The sequence below is a fragment of the Astyanax mexicanus genome, chromosome 1 (assembly GCF_023375975.1).
Source record: "Astyanax mexicanus isolate ESR-SI-001 chromosome 1, AstMex3_surface, whole genome shotgun sequence".
NCBI classification, from domain to species: Eukaryota; Metazoa; Chordata; class Actinopteri; order Characiformes; family Acestrorhamphidae; genus Astyanax; species Astyanax mexicanus.
This window is the reverse complement of record NC_064408.1, coordinates 85,376,650-85,400,276: the sequence shown is the minus strand read 5'-3', so window position 1 is coordinate 85,400,276 and position 23,627 is coordinate 85,376,650. Positions and strand designations below refer to the sequence as shown.

Here is a 23,627-nt window from a genome sequence, read left to right as displayed (position 1 = left end):
TATATATATTTCATTCCGTATTGACGTCAAGCACATCAAAGATCTCTAACAGCCTGGCCCATATCCAGTCCTTGCAGAGATAGACGTCTGCACTGACTGAGATGACTGGCACTGTAATCTTGTCTGTGGATCTGTACAGGAGATACTGATAGAGCTACAGTGTGTACAGGCTGACAGAGGGCTGTCCAAATCATTCAAAACATAATATAGTTTAGAGCAACTCTGCTGTAAGACCTGTGCATGAGGATAAAGACACTCGCAATCCAGTGCAACTGTGTTACACTGTCTGTAGGAATTTCCCTGAAAACAGTAACTGAAAAAGAAAACACCAAATACTTATTTCACCTTTTTTTGTTTGCATGAAAACTATTATTATATATTCAGTCCTTTTTTCAGAAGTATAATGGACACAAAACCCTAAAACTCCTCTCACGAACACACTCAGTCAGTGCAGCTCAACAGCTGGGAGTTTAGAGCTAAAGAGACCTGTGCTTAATACAATAAGTGTGATATTAATTTAGGTTCTAGTGTGCATGCGTGTAGGAATACAACTGCTTTGCTCATAAAATGAATGAAAAGCAGCTTCTTTAACTTTAAAAATGTGGTTATTTCGTTATTCTGATCAATTATTCAAATCAGTTATTTCTTATATTCTTTACTATTGTACATAGTTTTATTTTTAATGATTTGATGAATAAAGACATGCTTTTTTAAATGTAAAAAAAATTGTCAAAAAATCAAGTCAATATTGGTTTATTCATTAAAAGGGCTTTTCACTAGGATTGTCACTAGGCAATGATGGGATACTGTTGCCATTGTTAAAAGTTCTTTAAAGTGTAGGGGCCCTATTTTAGTGATTTATAGGCGAGCTGTCAACCGCACACCATACAGCTTGATTTAGGGCGTGTCAGTGAGTGTTTGGTATCAAGAGGAAGGAAAAAAACTGCTTTATGTGGCTCGAAATGCACAAAAGGCATGAACTAATTGTGTTAATTAATCATTCGTGTGTTTTGGGTGTATCAGGAAATAAACCAATCAGCGTGTCACTCGCCATTTCCTTTAAGAGTCTGGTGTGCTCTGACATTGGCGGATTGATATTTTAGTGGCACAGAGCTTCTGAGCTTCTCAGTAGAGGGAATTGACCTGCTCATTCACGCTGTGAAGGTAAAAGTTGTGTTTGTGCACTGCTGTGTGTTCTTGTGTGTGTGTGTGTGTGTGTGTTTTGGTAACAAGCAGGGGTTTAAGCATGTTGAGTGTGCACAGACCACCTGCATTGCCAGGACAGGAATGAATGTCTGACTGTTGACTGTTGTCAGGGTTTTAATTAATCAGTGGAGCACCTGTGTTTTTTTGTGCTGACAAGACAACAATACATTTACAAGCATCTTTACTATTTTAATGACGTGGGCGCAAGGCGGGGTGTAAGATAGTAATGAGCATTGCGACGTGCCTTGTGCAGCGTATATGCTAAGATTGGTGGGGTAGTATTTACATTATTAACCCAAACATCATTCCTGACTGATCTTATTACGACATTAGCTCAAGCTTTGCTGCAATAAAACAACATTTTCAGGGTTTCATTCAAGTTTATCCCACTTCAAGTTTATTCCAAAGCTCAGGGGGTCCTTCCATCTTCACCTATTCCCTGTTGGATGTAACTTTACACCAGAGGACGATCAATGGTCTGAATATACACGTACCTTAACGCCTGAGCCATGCGCCGCAGGTCCTCGTTCTGCTGCTTCAGACGCTCCAGCTTGGTGAGGATTTTGGCCAGCTCTCTGCTGGAGCGGGGTGTGTGCTCATTGTCCCGCACCAGGTGCCCCCCGATGTAGAAGAGCAATGTCCCCCAGGCCAGCAGCACCAGGGCTATCCAACGCCAGGACCCCGCCCACGGACGCATGCTGAATCAGACCTCTCGTGCTCCACCACGGTCACCACAGCAAGGGTACGACCATCTCAGAGCAGCTGCCTGCACTGTTCTCCTGTTGTTCTCTTGTTGTCACTCACTGGACCGGATGTATTCATGTGCACATATCAGAACACTGGTGATGCTCAGGCATGGTGACTGGACAAAACAGCTGGATGTAAACGTAGCTGGTGTTTCAGTGGTCTTTCTCTGGCGGCCCCCTGTTTTACTTCAGCTCACTTTCCGGATTTCAGTCTCATGCAACTTCTCACAAGATCAGGTTTCTCTTCATCATTATACTGTGGACACAAAGAAAGAGAAGCACAATGAAACTGTGAGTTAGAGGACAGTGGTCTGCCAGTAGATGCAAGTACACATATTAGTATCTGCAGTTATTATGGTATCTGCATTTGTGATCTATTACATCACAACTATTCTAGAACAGTTCTAGAAAGTTATACACATACAGTGGTATGAAAAAGTCTGGGCACATCTAATAATGTTATAAGATTTTCCTTTATAAATCATTGGTTGTTCAGATCAGCAATTTCAGTTAAATATATCAGATATAGCAGAAGAACACAGTGATATTTGAGAAGTGAAATGAAGTTTATAGGATTTACAGAAAGTGTGCTTTAAACAATAATTCTTTAAACAAAATGAGCACCCTTGTTTTATTCATTTGAATATCTTTGGCACTAATTATTGGAACACAAAATTAGTTTGGTAAGCTCATTGACCCTTGACCTACATACACAAGTGAATCCTGAATTATAAAAAGGGTTAAGGTGGCCAATCACAAGTTTTTCTCCTCTTTACATCTTCTCTGAAGAGTGGCAACATAGCAACCTCAAAACACAACTCTCAAATGACCTGAATCAAAGACTGTTCAACATCATGGTTTTAGGGGAAGGATACAAAAAACTCAGATCTCAGAGATATCTGCTGTCAGTTTCCACTGCGAGGAACATAGTGAGGAAATGGAAGAACCACAGACACAGTTCTAGTTAAGACCTGAAGTGGCACAATAAGAAAAATCTCAGATAATCAGAGGAGAAGGATGGTGAGAACAGTTGTAGCTCCAAAGACCTACATCATCATCTTGCTGCAGATGGTTTCACTGTGCATCCTTCAGCTATTCAGCGCACTTTGCACAAGGAGAGGCTGTATGGGAGAGTAATTAATGCAGAAGAAACCTTTTCTGAGCACACGCCACAAACAGAGTCGCTTGAGGTATGCTAAAGCACATTTGGACAAGCCAGCTTCATTGTAGAATAAGGTTCTGTGGACTGATTTTTTAAACAGAAATACAGCTGTCTGAAAAAAAAGGATTTACTCAAGCAGGTTTGTATTTTAAAGTGATAGCACTGGTTTTAGACAGCAAAAATGCCATAAGCATAGATATTAAGCCACACAAAAGAAAAAAAAACATTTTATGTTTTGTGATGCTATCACAAAGTATTATCTCTTCAGGTAAGCGATGAAGAGATGAAAACTAACCAGCACATCGCTGATAAGACATTCTGAACAAGGTCTTTTTTTCCTGAGTGAATAAATCATGTTAATTTGTCAGAGAAATATCTTTTCTTTAATTCTGAACAAAGCTAACATCAGCTAGGCTAGTTAGCCTAATTAGCAGAAAATCTACAGCATGGCTGATCACACTACAAAAGCTTCAGATAAGCTGCAGAGCCTTTTCTGTCTTAACAACTCTCCCTTCATTAGGCACTCGTCTTTCATCATAGCAAAGTATAACACACTCACTTGCTGCAAATTCAAGCAAAACTGCCATTTCAAAACATAAACGTTTATGAATAATGGTGCTGCAAACGGTTATTTGAATGATGCCATATAGGAACCATTTTTGATTTTATATAAATATATATATATATATAATTAAAAAAAAAAAATAAATCACAAGGTGTCAGTCTTACTGCTCTGGACTCTAAACTACTTAAATACTCTAATTCCCAGCATGCCCTCACACTGGACTTCCCTGATTCCTCTGATCATGTGCTGGGGGAGCAGGCGTTCCTGCTCCCCCAGTTACTGATTGTTTCCACCTGGCCTGTCTTGTATGAATACCCCTCAGTTTACTCTCTATGCCGCCAAGTATTGAATGTAGTTATCAAGCTCTTCTACATCACATTTCCCTTGTTTATGGCCTTTTGCTACTGACTTGTTTTTGTTTCCAACTTTCGATTTTTGCCTTGCCCTCGCTATTGTTTATTCCGTTGCTGCCCATTTTTGTGTATTTTTGATTACTCTTTTGCCATAGCCCTCTCTTTGCTGGATTCGCGCTCTCGTATCCCCCACACTTAGCTCTACCTGCGATCTGCAGCCTCTGGACTACATTGTCCAGAATGAATCCACCACACACTGACATCAGACACAATTGTGATCACATGACACAGCAGATGACACTTCCAGGAAGCAGATCACCTGAATACTAGCCCTATAAAAGGGCTCATTTGCTCACTGACGGTTTATCCTCATACAACACAACACAATTTTTCCATTGCCTGTGTCCTTGCTTTGTATTACTGATTTTGAGAGCGTGGTGTGTTGTAAAGTCTGATGGCATGTGGAAGGAAGGACCTGCGGGTGCAGCAGCCGGGCACTGAAGGAGCTGTTCAGTGCTGTCAGAGAATAGTGCATGGGGTGGGATAGGTTCTTCAGCATGTTCTTAAGCTTAGTCCTCATTCTCCTGTCTCCTACCACCTCCACTGGGTCTAGAGGACACCCCAGGACAGAGCTGGACTTTCTGACTTCTTGTGCCCATTTCTACTATTACGACTCCGGAAGCAAATTTAGTTAGTTGAATTATTTAATGTTTGAACAAAATATTTGTAGGCGAAACAAGTACACGTATATGTTCGTGAAAGTCGTATAGAAACAATTTCATGTATTAGAGTCTTTGGCGTAGGCCCGTCATCGGCCCAGGGCTTGATACATCTGGGCTCTGCAGATCCTGTCGTACACTGAAGACAGGGCGGAGCCAACCCCCGGGCAACCAAACGGGACCAACCTGGAGGCGGCGGGGAGGGAGGAGGGGAAGAGCGACCAACAGCGTCTGAAATGCAGCAAGGTACTGAATGAGTGATCGTTATTTAAAGCAGAAGAGAAAATCTGATTGGATAGGTAATTAGGTGACGTAGCATTGGAGTCTATAGTAGAACTTACGCTGCGCTTTCATTTCTACTATTACGACTCCGGAAGCAAATTTAGTTAGTTGAATTATTTAATGTTTGAACAAAATATTTGTAGGCGAAACAAGTACACGTATATGTTCGTGAAAGTCGTATAGAAACAATTTCATGTATTAGAGTCTTTGGCGTAGGCCCGTCATCGGCCCAGGGCTTGATACATCTGGGCTCTGCAGATCCTGTCGTACACTGAAGACAGGGCGGAGCCAACCCCAAAAGTATAAATTATAAATATACCCACCGCAGATCTTTACCTGGTTTCTACTTCCTGTAATAGAAAAAAAAATGTTTAATTAATAATAGCATAATACAATGTTACGATTTTATGTTGCACCGAGATTGTGGACAGTGGTGTGTTTTATTTATACCATGAATATCCCCATGCATGAGTGAGTTTATTTATCATTTAACTTGTGAATTGCGTAATGTGAGCACATGCTGGATGCATCTAAATGTGGGTGTTCTGTGCAATAACAAGCAGAGTTAACATGAGTGTAGTGCCCAGTGATGCGCTTGATCGCGCCAACTTTCCATGCTGTTAGTATGGGCCGATGCCCTCGTTCATACATGCGCTTGCTGCGAGCCTTGAGCGGGGAGCGCCCCCGAAGCGCAAGGGCGCGAGCCCTCTTCCATACTCTAGATACTAGCTCGAGCGGGGTGAGCCCTTATAATTCATTCATTTCATCTTTCGTTATTCTTTTATGCGTAGAGGACGTCCCCAAAAGACATACGGTAGCATGCCTTCTTTCAGTCTTTCGTTCATTCATTGTATTCATCCGATCATACGCGGGGAGTGCCACAAATATGTAGGCTGCGTGCCTACCTCATTCTTTTATTTATTTCGTTCATTTGTTCATTCTGTATTCATCGATCATAATATTACCTTGCATTAAATTACGTTTAGCCGACTTTTTGTCTGAAGCGACTAAGATACAGCACAAATATGTTATAAGATAAATACAGAAATAGTAGAAGGAAAACATTATACAATAGGGCCTAAAGGAGGTCAGAGGGAAACAACGGGATAGAGGAGCGAAGGAGGAGAGAAGGAAAATGAGGTTAGAAAGAAAGAGAAGAGGTTATGCGAGGGGTGCGCCCTCGAGCAGTCGAGCCACGGGCTCTACATTCATACACTTGGGCGTCGAGCCCGAAAAGCATGCATTGCTGTTAGTGAGGGCCAAGGGCCAAAACATGCATCTAGGTTGGGCGTTGAGCCCTCATGCGCGGGGACCGCCCCCAAAGCATGCGTTGCTGTTAGTAACGGGCTGCGCGCCCTGTAAAACGCTGAGCGCGGGGTTCGACCCCTGAAAAAACATGCTGTTAGTAACATGCAATAATCCTCATGTCATGTCGTCTGGGCTGTGAGCCCAAGATAAAGAGGAGATTGTCTCCTGGCATGTGTTGATGTAAATGACCACGGGCCATAATGCATTAAGCTATAGGTATAGACATGTGATAATCAGCAGTGTTGGGAGAGCATCACAGATCGTTTTAATACTGGTTAATACTGTTAGTGAAGCATTGAAACAAAAGCAAATGTTGATGTATAATAGATCATTTAAATCGCCAGATTGATGCACAAATTAACATACTCTAAAGTATGTAGTACTTCCACCGCCTCCAGTGTTTGCTTATAAATAATACTTACTTAGACAGTGTTGAATGAGCTCGCTGAGCGTTCAGCAGTAGGTCCAGTTCTGGTCTAAGTGTGTGACAGGTGTGCTGAAATTACCCGTCTTCTTCAAGTAGCAAATGGTGACGTCAGCTTCGCTGAGGATGTGGCTGCGTCGTTCCTAAAGAGAGCGACCAGCGTAGCAGGATGGAGATGGTCAGCGTTTCCTAATTGACATTTGACAGGTGAAATCTGACCACTGTTTCGCCATAGGGTAGCTATTAGGTGAAACCAAACAGAGGCGCATAAAGTTTAGAAGAGCGTGAAAGCAGATAGCTGCCCCAGAAGTGAAGACAGAAATAGAAGTGCACTTTTAGTATTTTAATTGTAAAACAGGGCCCTGTTATCTGCAACAGAATGTTTCGCGCAAACAGAAATGAAGGAAGGAGTAGAGCTTAAATCAGACAGCGTGAGGCATTGAACTGATCAAATAAATATTGTCGGCGCGCGCTCGTGAAATGCCTGTGCGCTTAAATCCATAAAAGCTGCCGTATGCAGTGGAAACATAGGGAGAATATATAAGACTTGTAAATTAGATTTATTTCTGTAAATGGCAAGCTATATTAAATTGAGGAAGAGGATTTTTGCAATGCCTTTGAGGAGTAAGCATATAGCTGGATTAGAAAACGAACTCGGATAATCTGACTATTACGACGTTCCTTATTAATTGGCATCAATAATTTTGTAGAGAGAAAGTTTGTTACCAATTATGAAATTAATTTATAATTACTGAGTCCCAGGTAATTAAATTGAGCAATGACATAATCGGAGTGCAGAAAGAACAACTTAAATGAGGATCGTGATCACAGCTTCGCGGTCACAACGTATTTTATTAATAATTTCAGAGAAAATAAAAAGTAATGAAACGCACGCGATCACCACCGATCATTTCGTACAGAACTGAGAGGCAGATCCAGGGGCGAGGGTCAAAATTAATAGCCAACAGTCGGCAAACTATCGCCCTTGGAAATAAATACCCAAAACCGACAAACAGAGCGGCGCTCGCACCGAGCGCAGCCGAAGAAACGGCGCCGAGGAGAACAATGAGAAATACCGGACCACAACCAAGAAAGCGAGACTAGAAAAGCCACGAACGACACAGCAAACAGAGAACACACGAAAAGCACCCAAGCGAAATCGCGAACCCAGAGACAGATAAAGATACAGATACATAGATATGAAATAGCCCTAAGGAAATGTAGACATCCAGCAGCAACAGCACGATTCATAAGAAATAAAGAACAGTAAGAATAAAGAAACACACTATATACGGATCAAAACACAGAAGAACAGAAAAGATAAGATTAAATAGAAAAGAAAAGGCAAGAAGAAGATAAGCCGGGAAGCAGGTCAGCAGCAAACAGTTTTAAAACGCAGAGGAAGACATATTCCTTTAAACTAAGCTTTAACAACTAATCCATTTTACAGGTACAATAATTCGTAAGAGTATCAGCAGTACCATTATTATTATTATCATTATGTATGGTTTATATAAATAAATATACCAATAAATAATATACTACAGTTGGACAATTCATTGTACATCAGTTCGTATTCTAGCATTATGTCTAATTAGTACTAGCACCACTAGCATTATTATGAACCATTACACATTTATTTTTCGTGCTTATTCCACGTACAGCACACGATGAGCTGCATTGAAACGTATGAAGGTGCTACAAAATAAAGAGTAACATCGGCATCATTATTATCAATATCACTATTATTAGTACTAATATTACTACCATTACCACTATTAGTACTATCAATATTATTACCATTATGAATACCGTAAACTAGGCAGAGCAGTAGATGTTGCCAACTGCCATCAATAATTTACGGAGCAAAGTGCAAGGAGCAATGACATGGAACGCAAGAGACTGAAAGCACTGAGAAACACAAACATGCACATGATACAAAATATGACGAAGAAGCGAATACGTGAAAACCCAATCATGAGTAACTGCACGTGACAGTAAGGGAGGCGAGGTCGGGGAAGAGACGACGGAAGAAGGAAGCAGTGAGCGGTAGAATGTTAGAATGTAGTCAAAAGTCCGGAAAATCAACAGAACAGCGAACAGAAGACAGAACAGAAAAAAGAAAAAGAAAAGAGGTAGAAGAGCGGCCAGCCATAAGGTCAAAAGACCGCGAGAGGACCATCCACGCGCCGGGGGCAAACGGGCTTCGGAAGGAAGGCAAAAGAAGAACCTTACCTTGTAGGATGACAGCACGCAAGCGCGGGGAAAACCATAGCAGCATCAGCAGAAACAAACGGCCTACCAAAAGCCGGGCCAGGCACGGCAGTAGCTAAACAGGAGGAGGAAGAGGCCAAGCAGCAGAGGACCCAGGCAGAAACACACGCGGCAGCGCAGCAGCAGATCCAGCAGAAGCGCCAGGTAGGGCAGTAGCAGCAGCAGCAGCAGAGCTGGCAGAAGCGCCAGGTAGGGCAGTAGCAGCAGCAGCAGCAGCAGCAGATCCGGCAGAAGCTCCAGGTAGGGCAGTAGCAGCAGCAGCAGCAGATCCGGCAGAAGCTCCAGGTAGGGCAGTAGCAGCAGCAGCAGCAGCAGATCCGATAGAAGCGCACCAGCAGCGCAGTAGCAGCAGCAGCAGATCCGACAGAAGCGCACCAGCAGCGCAGTAGCGGCGAACGAACCAGGAGCGCGCTAGGCAGCACAGCAACATTAGAAGATCCAGGCAGGAGCGCGCCAGTCAGCTCAGCAAAAGTCAAAGTTCCAGGGAGAGCGCGCCAGAGGAGAAAGATACGGGCAGGTCCGCGCCAGCCGCAGCAGCAGCAGAGGCCAGGGGAGGCGGAGCGAAGGCAGAGGGGCCGGGTGAACCGGTGCTCAGTTACAACTTGCCACCCTATCGAACCGCGCTATTCTAGTACACAAATAAAGTAAAAACGCTAGAAAAAGCCCCATAGTCAAACATGCTTCAGCAGGAATACAATAAAGCCGAAACAAAATATCGGAGGACAGTTAAGAGTAAGGAGGGGAGACCACAACTTAACAGAAAACCACGAAATAAGAAAACAAACAAAGGCCCCGCGCATGGGCACTGGCGTCGAGAAGCACATCACGACGGGTCGCACAATACGACAGAACACTGCGTTACAGGGAGAGGCAACCCGGAAGCAGATCCACAGCGCTCTTCGACAGCGACCAAACCAGAGTCCGAACTCCACGCCGAGACAGCGACCGCCTGAAGGACCGGGACAGCCGGGGCTTATCTCCGACAGTGGGCTGGGGCGGCGGCGGGACAGAGCAGGAGGGGGTAGAGTAGCGGGCTGCCAGCCAACGGCGCGGCGCGTGGCAAGCAGATTGCGTCTTCCGTGCACAGCCGACCGGACGTGGGGAGCAGCAGCCGTCAGTAGGAGCGGGAGGCGTCCGACGACAAAGCGGCCAGCAGTAGGAGGTTAGCAACAGGAGGCCAACACGAGACGCCGGTCGGACACACTAGAAGCGAGAACGGGACATAAGCGAGAGAACTGCGGACAACGTCAGGAAGAGCGACCAACAGCGTCTGAAATGCAGCAAGGTACTGAATGAGTGATCGTTATTTAAAGCAGAAGAGAAAATCTGATTGGATAGGTAATTAGGTGACGTAGCATTGGAGTCTATAGTAGAACTTACGCTGCGCTTTCATTTCTGTTAGTATTTTTGTAAGTGTCAGATGAAAATGGTTCATTATATATAAAAGACTTAATAAAGATTAGGCTCATAAAAAAAGTTCAACAATTAGAGGCTACAGGCAATATTAATTAATGAGAATGATGAAAAGCCCTTTGCCTGGTCTGCGATTCAGTGTTCTATAAAGCTTATCCAGACCCTCAAGAGCTTCTACAATAGAACGTCAGAAAGAGAGAGAGAGAGAGAGAGAGAGAGCACAGAGAGGTCAACTGCTCTAACATCTACTCCAGTGAATACAACACTCTGAAATGCAAGAGCACAATACAGTCCTCTCTCTCTCTCTCTCTCTCTCTCTCACTCTCTGTCTCAGTAAAGCCCTGCCTCAGCACTCTCTGACAGGCTGATCAACACACTGCAATTCCATGCGGAATGTGACAGCGCTCCAAAAGCGTGTGTGTGTGTGAGTGTGTAGACACTGTGTCTGTAGGAGAAGCTGTCTGTCCACACACTGAACAACTCTACTTCACTCAACTTCACTGCTGGCTCAGCACTCAGCACACTGAGACACACACACACACATATATATACACACTCACACGCTTTCTTTCTTCTCTTTTTTTCTCCCCCCCACACACATAGAATCTATAGCATGTCACTCCGGCAAGGTGACGGGATGAGCTCGCTGGAGCAGCTCGAGAAAAAAAGCCCTGTATCATCACTTTTCAGAGAGAGAGGAGGGGGCACTGAGCCTTTTGATGCACCCTCATTGCACGTTAACAGCCCATCACATTTCATTACAGCAGAGACGGAGGAGAAAGAAAGACTGGAGGACCCGGAGCGCAGGAAAAGAGACTGCTTGAAGAGCCGCGGCCATGAAAGTACAGGAAAACGCAACAGAAACAGGAACTGACACTGACACACGTGTGTTCTTTACTGTTTATGAGCGGAGACATGAATGATCTGTCTTTTCACTAGTTTCTACTGTAACTGTAGCTTTGGGGTTGTAAGAGAGAGAGAGAGAGAGATTTATAAATGAGCTGAGGTGTGAAGAGACGAGGCCTAAAACCTTATTCTTGGCCTATGTTCATTGGTGGGATTACTAATTTACTTTTGCACTTGTATGGCTTTGATTGACAGTCCTAGAGTGATAATACATGGAAACATCATGTGAAATATACATATATACACTTGACACTGAACATTTTAACATCTCAGCTGGATGTGATTTGGTTGCATTGTCAAAAATGTTATGTCCAGTATTTCATTTTAAGATAAAAAATTTTTTTTTTACCTATTCAGGTGAAAAGAGAAGCATTTGGTGCATTTAAATGTATTTCTGTGTATATCTTTCTATTTACTGTCTGTTGTAAATCTATCTATCTGCATTATATCGCATCACAACGTTTTTGTGTTGTAGTAATATATAACGTCACGGTAGCGATTTTAATTATTAATTTAAATAAAAAGATCGGAGCAGACAGAAGTTAATTAGACAGCAATAGAAAGCAGTGTTGATACGTCAGATAACAGATGCCTGTGCTGACCGCCATCACATTTGTAGTCCACTGGATCAATCTGGATTTTTTTTTATGAATATTATTGTGTGTTTTATTTACTATTTTCTCTAAGATTTGATCTTACCAATCACAGTAATATTTAAAAATATATCGTGATATATTGAGTTGTGACTTTTGTGGACAATATATTGTCCCAGAAATGATAGCGATACACAATATGTCTGCAATATTAAGACACAATTTTAAATGCCACTGACATAATGATAACAGAATAGCATAAAAAAGCGATTATACACTTTTTAAAGACAAACAAAGTTTGAATTTATTCAGTTATTAAAATTAGTTTGGGAATTATATACTTATTTCTTCACCTCCTTTAGTCCAGACTGTGTGTATGGAGTCAGAGTTATTGTATCATGGCTGGTTAAAATACTGTTCACTGTTATATATGTGAACAAACATACAACTAAACACAATAGACAATATCACGATTATTAAATCTTATTGAGGTCAGGTTCATTTACTGTACAATAAATTGATATTGCAATTATTGTGACAGGCCTAACTGAAACCCCTGTATAGTGATACATATAATTTTGACAAGCTCTTGCCAACACACTGCCCTTTTATATATAATAGAAATATGTGAAATATGTTCATATTAACATATGTTCTTACCATCGTCACCATACTATGCATGGGATTCTTACTTCCTTTATTATGTGAATACTGGTCCTGGTAGACAGCAAAACCTGTGATTTTCCATCTTTTACACACTACCTCAGTGTTCTGCCATACTGCTCTCAGGCTGTTCAGACAATCTTTAAGGAATGACAGGTCAGGAGGGATGCTAGTCAGTGCTAAAACGGTCACAGGTTAAGAGGTTCAAACACATATTTAAGGCTACTATTATTAGAAACCTGTGTGAGAACCTAAGAATCTGTCCCCAGTTTTAATAATGACTGTAGCAGACCAGCTTCCCATTATCTGTATCATGCTATTAGTAACTTAGTTAATGATAATGCTATACAAGCTAATGCTATATGTGTACAATAGTTCTTGTCTCTCCGTGGTTGATTGTGTAATTATGCCATGACTAAAAGTAGAGGGGAAGCAGACTAGTAAGTGGCAAAAGAAGAGTCACCTTCAGACTCAAGACTGAGATACATACAGCTGTGGGAAAAAAATGAAGAGATCACTTCAGTTTCTGAATCAGTTTCTCTGATTTTGCTGTTTATGGGTACATGTTTGAGTAAAATGAACATTGTTGTTTTATTCTGTAAACTACAAACAACATTTCTCCCAAATTCCAAATAAAAATATTGTCATTTAGAGCATTTATTTGCAGAAAATGAGAAATGGCTGAAATAACAAAAAAAAGATGCAGAGCTTTCAGACCTCAAATAATGCAAAGAAAACAAGTTCATATTCATGAAGAGTTGTGAGAGTTAAGAAATCAATATTTGGTGGAATAACCCTGATTTTTAATCACAGTTTTCATACATCATACATACATACTTGTTTTGTTCTCCTTCACCGGTCTTACACACTGCTTTTGGATAACTTTATGCCACTCCTGGTGCAATAATTAAAGCAGTTCAGTTTGGTTTGATGGCTTGTGATCATCAATCTTCCTCTTGATTATAATCCAAAGGTTTTCAACTTGGTAAAGTCAGACAAAAGTATAATTTTAAGTGGTCTCTTATTTTTTTCCCAGAGCTGTTCATTCAGACTTAAAAAATAAATAAAAATAAAAAATCAAAGCCAAGTCCTTAGTTCAGAGCACAGCTCGGGTTTACGTTCACACTGTCCATAAATGCTGCTCTTGGAACAGATTTCTATTCTACACTCTGTACACAAGAGACTATCAGCAGGTCTCAGAGGGATCATTCAACACACACTGGTAGAGGTCATGGCGCTATGAATACTGAAGAAAGAAAAAAAAAAACTTGCACAGTATCTCATCACAAAGCTGCCAGAAGGGAAGACGTGCTTGACTTTCACTCCTGAATTTAATATAGAGAACTTACTGTCTCCTGTACTGATGTTTCACCACTGCATATGTATTGTTAGCATGGGAAAGTTTCCAGTTACTGAAGGAATACCAGTGCATGTAAAGCAAATGATAAAAAATATATAGACAGACAGACAGATAAATAGTAATATAGTTGTATTGAAAGGGACAGGGAGAAAGGGAGGCTAAACTTTAGCACTGTGACAGTAAAGAACAGGTTAATGCCAGTTACAGCCACTGGAAAAAAGTATGATGTAAAAGAAATGTGTAAAGTCACAGCCGCCATGTCGTTTACAAAAAAAAAAGTTTAACTTAAGCCCTATCTGGACGGGATTAGTTTCTCAGGGGGTCCTGGGGTAATTGTCTCTTTTATTCGGGGCCCTTTGTGACTTTATTCCAGTCCAGAATGACCATGTATGTGTTTTTCTCAAACGTCCTCTCAGAAAATTGCAGGCTGAATTACCTGCAGGTAATTCAGTGGTTCTCAGGTAATACTCCGTGGTTCTCCAGTAATTTTATTCCAGTCCGGACGCCGCAATCTCTGAGTTTCGTTACCTTGTGTTTAATAAAATAGCAATTTGTCCACTGCTACACACTGTAATAACACTCCAGGCACGCGTTTCCATGGAGATCTGCGTAAATACAACAGCAAGTGGAAATGGAGGAGCTACTGAACATGATGTCATGTGATCGAGAGAGCCTGAAATGCAATGTTTTATTACTAAGTAGAAGTGTCAGATATTTTTCACACACATCTCCCTTAAAAAACGAATCCCGTACGGAAAGGCTTAAGTATATATGTAATTTTTTTTTTTTCGTAACTATTGATCTTGGAAGCATAATAACATATGGAAAAAGAAGCCAACAGATTACAATACAAAGCTTTGCTTTGCAAGAACCACAAGAACAACAGTTATTCCACACATGATCTTAAAACAAAAAAGTAAATCTAAGACTTAAATACAGACAAAGTACTAAATCAATCTAAAATAGTAAAATACAGAAACAGAGCTGATAGGAATAAAACCTTGTGACTAATGGAATTTTTTCATCCTGTTAAATCAACACACTGTTTATATCAGCAAATACACATTTTGTTAGTGGTGGAGCATGATGTCATTATCTGTCTGGAACTGTATCTGTTATAGATTCTATAGCTGCATTTCAACCAGAGGCTGAGGCCAAGCTAGACTGCATTCTCAGACTCTGTGTCACAAAAGTCTGTTCCAAACTGAAGGACTCTTCATACACAGCCTGGAAAAGCAGTGTATATTTGGAGCGATTTTGAGGCCAGAACAGATGGATCCATCAAGACCCTCTGTTACACACAATTCTCTGTGCACACCAGTCAAAAACTTGGACACACCTCCTTTTATTTAATGTGTTTTTTTTTTCATTTTATGATTTTTTACATTGTAGATTTAACAATAAAGACATTAAAGCTATAAAGGAACACATGCAGAATAACTTTCTGAACAAAAAGTATGATTTATACTTTAGATACTTTTAAGTTACCATTTATCTTTGATTACAGATCTGCACACTCATGGTATTTTAATCTCAGTGTCTTTATAAGGGAGAGTCACCTGGAATAGTTTTCTCGGCATCTTGAAGGAGTTTCTGGAGGTGCTGAACTACACTGCGAAAAATTCCAGCTCATCCCAAATCCCATCAAGTCACCTACTCAGTTGATCAGGTTTAGATCAGGGGATTAATGTGGAGGACTAATACTGTTTTTACTGTTTACTACATAATTTCACATGTGTTCCTTAAACATATATGTATTTAATATTAATATACAATGTATATTAAATAAATTAAAAAAGAAACAAATAAAAACATTGAATGGAAATGTGTGTCCGAATGATTTTCTGGTACTGTACATTTAATGGGAAGGGGAAAAAACATAAATAAATAAATAAAAAGTTTTTAAAGTGTTAGTTTTAATTAATTTCCATAAAAAAGAAAGCTTCCACAGTTCTCTCACAAGTTCCTTCTTTTTTTTTCAATGTCAAAATTGAAAGAGGTGGTCTCTGATCATGTCACTGTGAAGCCTCTAGAATGTTTTTGCTTTGCGTGAAGAATTCATAAGACAGTACTTTACTGCAGTCTAGGTTTTGAAACACAGCTCACATCTGTATCTGTATTGAGATGTAAACCATCTCCATGTGGATGCAGCTGAGGATTTTCATTATGCTCCTATGATTTAATGAAGATGCTGAAGAACATGTGTGCTGAAAAAAGTGTACATAATTTTATATGTATTTATTTGCATTATGTATTTTCTGCAGCTGCCAGCAGTGATCTGCTGCCCTGTGCTCTGTGTGAGACCAGCGTGGGCTGAATGGAGCAGGAGGATCCGCCGGGAAAAGTCAGGGGGGCATTTTAAACAGTAAATGTTAAACTGAACTAGAATCTCCATCAGTAAATATGTTAATACATTCAGATATGTGTGAATCCCCCCTTTGGGGGATACAGTCATGTGATACAGTTTGTGTAGAAATATGTTTTTATTTTGGAGATCAGTGAGACAATGTGTTAAGGTCCGTCTACTGAAGTGAACTGCTGAATGCTAGGAGGTTCAATGCTCTGTTTACACCTAGCATTAACATGCCTTGAGTGATCCAATCACAAAAGACTGTCAAAACACCTGGCCGTCCATGCCTGGTGTTTTTGCTTGTTACAGTACGAGTCCTCAGCCCATAACAGGTTGTGACACCAGCTATCTTTGCGTTAGCTTGATTTTGTAGCTAACACACTCAGCTAACTGTAAAAAAGCAGCATGTACCGCCACTCACCAACAGAGGACCTGGACACTGTAGTGGAAAAGCTGGTGGATCTAACCCAAAAAAAAAAAAAGCCAAACACAAGATCTCAACAATAATTAGATCCCAAGTGAAAACCAAAAACAAGATCTCAAAGAAGGAGATCTTAAAAGAAATTATGAAAGAAAAAGGTTCACAAAAGAAAATAAAAGGTCTTAAAAGAAAACAAAAATGTAAGTCTGTTTACAGAAAGTCTTTCCTAATTTGGCCTGACCTGCAACCCCAAAGGTTCGGAGTTCAAATCTCATCAGCATTACTTAAAGACCCCATTCTCTCCATTAATCTCATATACACCGAACTATATCTGCAAATACATATATACAAACGAATAAATAATACTAAAAATATCTAAATAACTAAAAACATATAATACAGCTCTGGAAAAAAAAAATATGAGTTTCTTTGATTTTGCCAAATTGAAAACCTCTGGAATATAATCAAGAGAAAGATGGATGATTGAATTTTTGCACCAGGCGTGGCGTAAAGTTATCCAAAAGCAGTGTGTAAGACTGGTGGAGGAGAACATGAAAAGATGCATAAAATCTGTGATTAAAAACCAGGGTTATTCCACCAAATATTGATTTCTGTACTCTTAAAACTTTATGAATATGAACTTGGTTTTCTTTGCATTATGTAAGGTCTGAAAGCTCTGCATCTTTTTTGTTATTTTAGCCATTTCTCATTTTCTGCAAATAAATGTTTTAAATGACAATATTTAAATTTGGACTTGAAATAGACATAGAAATGTTGTCTTATATAATAAAACAACAATGTTCATTTTACTTAAACATATACCTATAAATAGCAAAATCAGAGAAACTGATTCAGAAACTGAAGTGATCTCTTATTTCTTCTAGAGCTGTATATAAAAAAGTAAGCTCTGGATTTGAGTCAGCCTCCCCCACTACATCCTAACACTAACTCATGCAGGCAGTGCTTTGCTTTCGGGGAAACATAAAGATGCTTTATTGTTCATATTACAGTAATAACATAGTCGTATGCGTCTCTGACTACCTCTGTATGTGGTTTGAGTGATCTGATGGTGCACTTACTGTACATAGTAATATTGTGATACAGGTCAGACAGAAGTAAGAAAAGTAACACTGACTGTAAAAGACGTTTCAGTATCTTATTCCTGTCAGGAGAGCTCCCAGAATGCTTTTTGTGTTTTATACATAGGTAGAGGGGTTGGACAATGAAACTGAAACACCTGTCATTTTAGTGTGGGAGGTTTCATGGCTAAATTGGAGCAGCCTGGTGGTCAATCTTCATTAATTGCACATTGCAGCAGTAAGAGCAGAGTGTGAAGGTTCAGTTAGCAGGGTAAGAGCACAGTTTTACTCAAAATATTGCAATGCACACAACATTATGGGTGACATACCAGAGTTCAAAAGAGGACAAATTGTTGGTGCACGTCTTGCTGGCGCATCTGTGACCAAGACAGCAAGTCTTTGTGATGCATCAAGAGCCACGGTATCCAGGGTAATGTTAGCATACCACCAAGAAGAACCAACCACATCCAACAGGATTAACTGTGGATGCTGTAAGAGGAAGCTGTCTGAAAGGGATGTTCGGGTGCTAACCCGGATTGTATCCATTAACATAAAACCACGGCTGCCCAAATCACGGCAGAATTCAATGTGCACCTCAACTCTCCTGTTTCCACCAGAACTGTCCGTCGGGACAATAAATTATCGTGGTTTAAAACCAGGTGTTTCAGTTTCATTGTCCAACCCCTGTATATTTGCAGCCATTATGAGTGTGTTTTGTGTTATATCGTCTGTGTGTTTACATAAATGTTATTTGGCTTTGGGTAGACGATCATTTACCCTCTTGGTGTTGGGTAAGAGGGTGGATAAGGGTTCCCACCAGTAAGTTATCTTATTTTATAAGGGAACTAATGCTCGTTTGGGTTTTTTTCACTGGCGGTCTTTCTTCCGTTGAAAAAAAAATAAGTTTGCTCAGTGGAACTATGGAGGTCTATGGTCTGGCCTCGCTGTGATGCTACATATTTTTGATGCTACATATTTGACCATTCTAAATAAACATAGCATATTCATATGCTTTATATGCACCCTTGGATGGAGAGGGGTCAGGCCAAACCACTCAACCTCTATAGTCATGGCTTTAATTAATAACTGATTAAAATGATTAAAAAGCACGTTGGTGAGATTAATTAGATTTGTTATGGCCACCATGAGTTACATGAGTTACATGATTTATGTGGGAGGTGTGCTGTACCCGCTTTGTACTCATGCTTTTAATTAATGAAGTGAAATCAAGGCCAGATTAATGGCTTTAAAAATACATTTCCACATAGGAGAGCATTAGCACAGCCATGGCCACGGCCACTTACAGCTAAGCTACGCCATGTCAGGCTAGCACTTAACCACTGTGATATAATCACAATGTTAAATGACTGATAATAATGGGAGAGGTTGATGTGGTTCTGTGAAATGGCTCTTTATGTGTTTTAATGTCTGTGTGTGAGTGTGAAAGTGTATGTGTGTGTGTGTATGTGTGTGTGATGGCTATCAAGAGCACTTCAGCTTCACTGAATCAATTTGTCGACAGTGTTATAGGTGTGTGGAACAGCTTGAGGAGCCTTTGTTGCTGTGGTGTTAAACATACGTATACACTAGGATACACCGCCACATACAATACAAGCGGTGTAAACTTCTAATCTAATTTGAAGACAATTTTTGAGCATTGTTTCATCATAAAATGTCATTATTTCTAATTACAATTAAAAATTATTTTTTAAAAAACACTGAAAATGTGAACCTAAGAGGATATACAGAATTAACACGGCAAAGGTGTGAAAACACGTTTTAAATGAGTCTAAATATCAGTGTATAAACTGACATGCCCAAAGTCAAAGGATAGCAGTATGTAACCTTATAATGTTTTACTTTATGTTTCTCATCAGTTCTTTTCTTGTCTCTTTCTGTTCCTTTCTTTTTTCTTGCTTGTCTTCTTCAGTCTGCTTGTTTTCCTGCCTATGTTCTCTAAAACACTTGGCTCTGTTTTGTCTGCACCCATGCCCCACCCTCTCATTAGTGTTCCCACCTATGACGTATTTGTAACCCCGCCCCCTCTTTTTCTCCCCCAGGTGTTCCTTGTATGTATATGTGAATATATACCTCATGTTTTCTTTTGTTCTCTGTCATGCTTTCTGTTTTATCCTTCCATGTTTCTTGTTTTGTTTGGATTTGACCTCTTGCTTGAATTGTGTTTTTGTTAGTCCTTGTTTTTCAAGCTAGTTATTTGTTGTTTGTTTTAGAGTCTTAGTATTTACCATTTTATGTTTTATTCTACAGCTTTATTTTAAAACTACCTTGCACTTCCATCTGGCATCCGATTCTTGAGTCGTTACACCTCAGGGGACACCTTGGGAATGCCCACAATTGTATGCGCTGTGAGGTGTTTTCTTGTGAGTGAGGCTGAAAGCCGTGCAAATTATCAGAGTTCAAGCAAGGGAAGATTCCTCTATTTACAGTGTCACATGTGTACCAGGAAAACACCACAGAAGGCATTACCCCCCACAGTGGACAGTGACATCTGCCTAGAATTGTCCATGTGAACAGACAAACAACTCTGTCACATCCAAATTCCGTGCAGGAGCCCCCACATGCAAACCCCACAGGTCAGAGTAGCATATCTCCTAATTTCAATAGGACATGGCAAAAGTCATGGGACACTATTAATTTCTGTCCCACTACATGTAGAATGTTAATTTCTACTTTATAAAAATATTATTTAACATTATGTGATGTAAAGATAATCAAACGAACTGTAAAAACTGAAAAAAGGCATAAATTAAAGATCACAATAGTGAATATTCATATCACTGATTAGAACATTTAAACATTAATGCAGCTGAATCTGCACTTTTAGATCCCTGTATTATAATCAGCTGTAACTGCAAAAGCCCATTAACAGCAACATACACTCTCTCTCACACACTTTCACAAAACACTCTCTTTCTGTGTTCCCAAGTTCCCTCTCACACTCATTCTCATTTTTCCTCCATCTCTGTCTTTTCCTGTTTTCTTCTTATTTTTCTCTTTGCCATTGCATTACTCTTTACTCCTTCCAGTTAGCTCTCATTTCCTCACACTCCCTCTTTCCTTCTCTGCCTCTTTTCTTCTCACTTCTTTCACTTTCTTTCTTGTTTCTCTCTTATTTTCTCACTTTCTTTGCTTTTATTCTGTATGTGACTGATTATAACATTTAAAAATGAATGCAGCTGAATCTGCACTTTTAGATCTCTGTATTATAATTCAAATATTTAAAAATATCTTAATTTCTTAAAATACGCAATCACAATTGTTTTTGGCTAAAATTTGGACCAGAATCAGATCAGAATGACTTGCCTGTTGTGCTTATTTTTATTTCAATGTACTAAAAAAGAGTAATTCAGATCATTATTCCTAAAATAATTAAAAAATAATAATAATAATAATAATAATAATAATAAGATTCATTGCCTCTTTGATACGATTTAATTTATTTGCAGTGTAAGTGTAACTGCAAAGCCCAATAACAGCAAAACACACTTTCTCTCACACACTATCCCACAAACTTACTAACACTCGTTCTTTCTGTTTACCACAGTTCTTTCCCACTCTAGTTATTCACTTTTTCTTTCTTTCCTGTCTCTGCTGTTTTATTTCTCCCTCACTCTTCATCTTCACATACCCTGTACTCCTCTTTGTTGTGTCTCGTTTTCCCACACTCCCTTTCTTTTAATTGTTCTTTACTATACTGTATCTTCCCTCTTACCTTCTCTCTCTCTCTCTCTCTCTCTCTCTCTCTCTCTTTCTGTGTCTCTTCTTCTTCTTCTTCCTTTCAGTCCTCCACATTTCTCTCTCTCTCTCGTTCTGTGCCTCTTCTTCTTCCTTTCAGTCCTCCAGCTTACTCCTTCTCTCTATCTTTCTGTGCCTCTTCTTCTTCTTCCTTTCAGTCCTCCACCCTACTCCCTCTCTCTTTCTGTGCCTCTTATTCTTCTTCCTTTCAGTCCTCCACCTTACTCCCTCTCTCTGTCTCTCTTTCTGTGCCTCTTCTTCTTCCTTTCAGTCCTCCACCTTACACCCTCTCTCTCTCTTTCTGTGCCTCCTCTTCTTCTTCCTCCTTTCAGTCCTCCACCTTATACCCTCTCTCTCTCTCTCTTTCTGTGCCTCTTCTTCTTCTTCCTTTCAGTCCTCCACCTTACTCCCTCTCTCTCTCTCTTTCTGTGCCTCTTCTTCTTCTTCTTCCTTTCAGTCCTCCACCTTACTCCCTCTCTCTCTCTCTCTCTCTCTCTCTCTCTTTCTGTGCCTCTTCTTCTTCTTCTTCTTCTTCTTTCTTTCACTCCTTCACCTTATACTCCCTCTCTCTCTGTCTGGCTGTGAAGCAGCAGATTAGTGCACACTCCTCACTTCATTCACTCCACACTCCTCACTGTGCAGGGTGAGAGCTCTGACAGATGGAGAACGGGTGAAATGGCCGTCAGTGTGTGGGTGTGTGAGACGTGCTGAGCTGTGTGTTCTGCGTGTATTTGTCTCCGGTAAACAAGTTTGCATCGGAAAAAAACAAAAAACAACAACAAAAAAAAAAACAGTGACTCAGATCGGCCCTCCGTCACGTTTTCACGAGTTATTGTGTCACTTTTGAAGTTTCCCACCATTTTTTATTCAACAAAGCTGGTAACAGGCAGCAGGTGGACAGACACCAGGAAACTGCAGCACGCTGTGCCTATCAAAGAGAATGTATAACAGGACATAGCATACACACCCCCCTCCCCCCACAGACACTTTATCACCCGGACCCCCACCACCCTCATGCACCTGTAGCTCCACCCTGCTGCTGTAAAGTTGGATACTGTAGCTCATCTGTTAATGCAGGGTTTGCTTTGTTACACTGGCATGTGTAGAAACGTCCAGCTGAGCCAGATACACTTGTACCAGCGCTGCATGTAGGGCACCATGTGCCAAGGAAGGCATCAAAAATCAGACTTGTGAAAAATCATCATAATAATAGTAATATTAATAACAACATATTTTAAATAAACACATGTAAAGCACATGCAGTTAATACAGTTGGTACCCCTTCTGCAACACCCACCACACACCCCACCGCTGCCACCGCCGACTTACACATTGATGAGTATTACAATAACTACATATTCTATGTCTTAACCTAGTTATAGGAACTTAGTTAAACATTAACAGCCCACAAACACAGCTTCAAACTACAAAAGTACACAATAGACCCAACAATAAATGCCTAATTTTCCTACAAGTATAGCTGTTCAACAAAGATTACTCATTTGTATGTCTACAGTTCGCCAGAGCAGCCAAAACATTAAGTACACACAAAAACTCACCAGTCAGATGGCCTATTATTGTGAATTAATTTCACATTGAAGGACAGCCTTTAAAAAGGCATTTAATATGATATGACACAATATCTGTCTCATTTACCGTCACAATTCCATGATAGTTAGATAACTATTGAACTAATCCAGCATGAGCTCCGTTTATGACTAAGCGACGTGTAGCACCTTCAACACAGCGCTGAGAAGGGGTTACACAGCCATGCTCCCGCCCCCAGAGTGAAAATCATGACTCTGATTGGTTAGATTGTCATATGACTTTGCTAAAAGACTTATTACTTTTCCCCTTTGAAAATCAGGAGAAGGGTCACGCAGGCACAAGTGGGCAGAAGCCATTTTAAAAAGCTTTGATTGGTAAGAACAGCTGTCTGTCAGATAAGAGTCCTGTAGCAACTGAACAACACAGACTAATGCTTTGAATTAGTTGCTGTTTTTTATTTTAGTTAATTTATAAAATATATGCTTATAGTTTACAATAA

The 23,627-nt window shown here is 40.4% G+C and overlaps 1 protein-coding gene across 3 annotated transcripts in view; it reads right to left on the bottom strand.

Moving 5' to 3' along the window:
- The window catches only part of fut8b (fucosyltransferase 8b (alpha (1,6) fucosyltransferase)), a 241,257-nt gene that overhangs the window by 95,941 nt on the left and 121,689 nt on the right, over positions 1-23,627 (bottom strand). For all 3 annotated transcript variants that reach the window (XM_022684459.2, XM_022684479.2, XM_022684488.2), the window contains one exon: positions 1,701-2,208. In XM_022684459.2, the coding sequence (XP_022540180.1) occupies positions 1,701-1,903 (203 nt within the window). In that variant the 5' untranslated portion in view covers positions 1,904-2,208. The remainder of the gene's footprint in view (positions 1-1,700; positions 2,209-23,627) is intronic.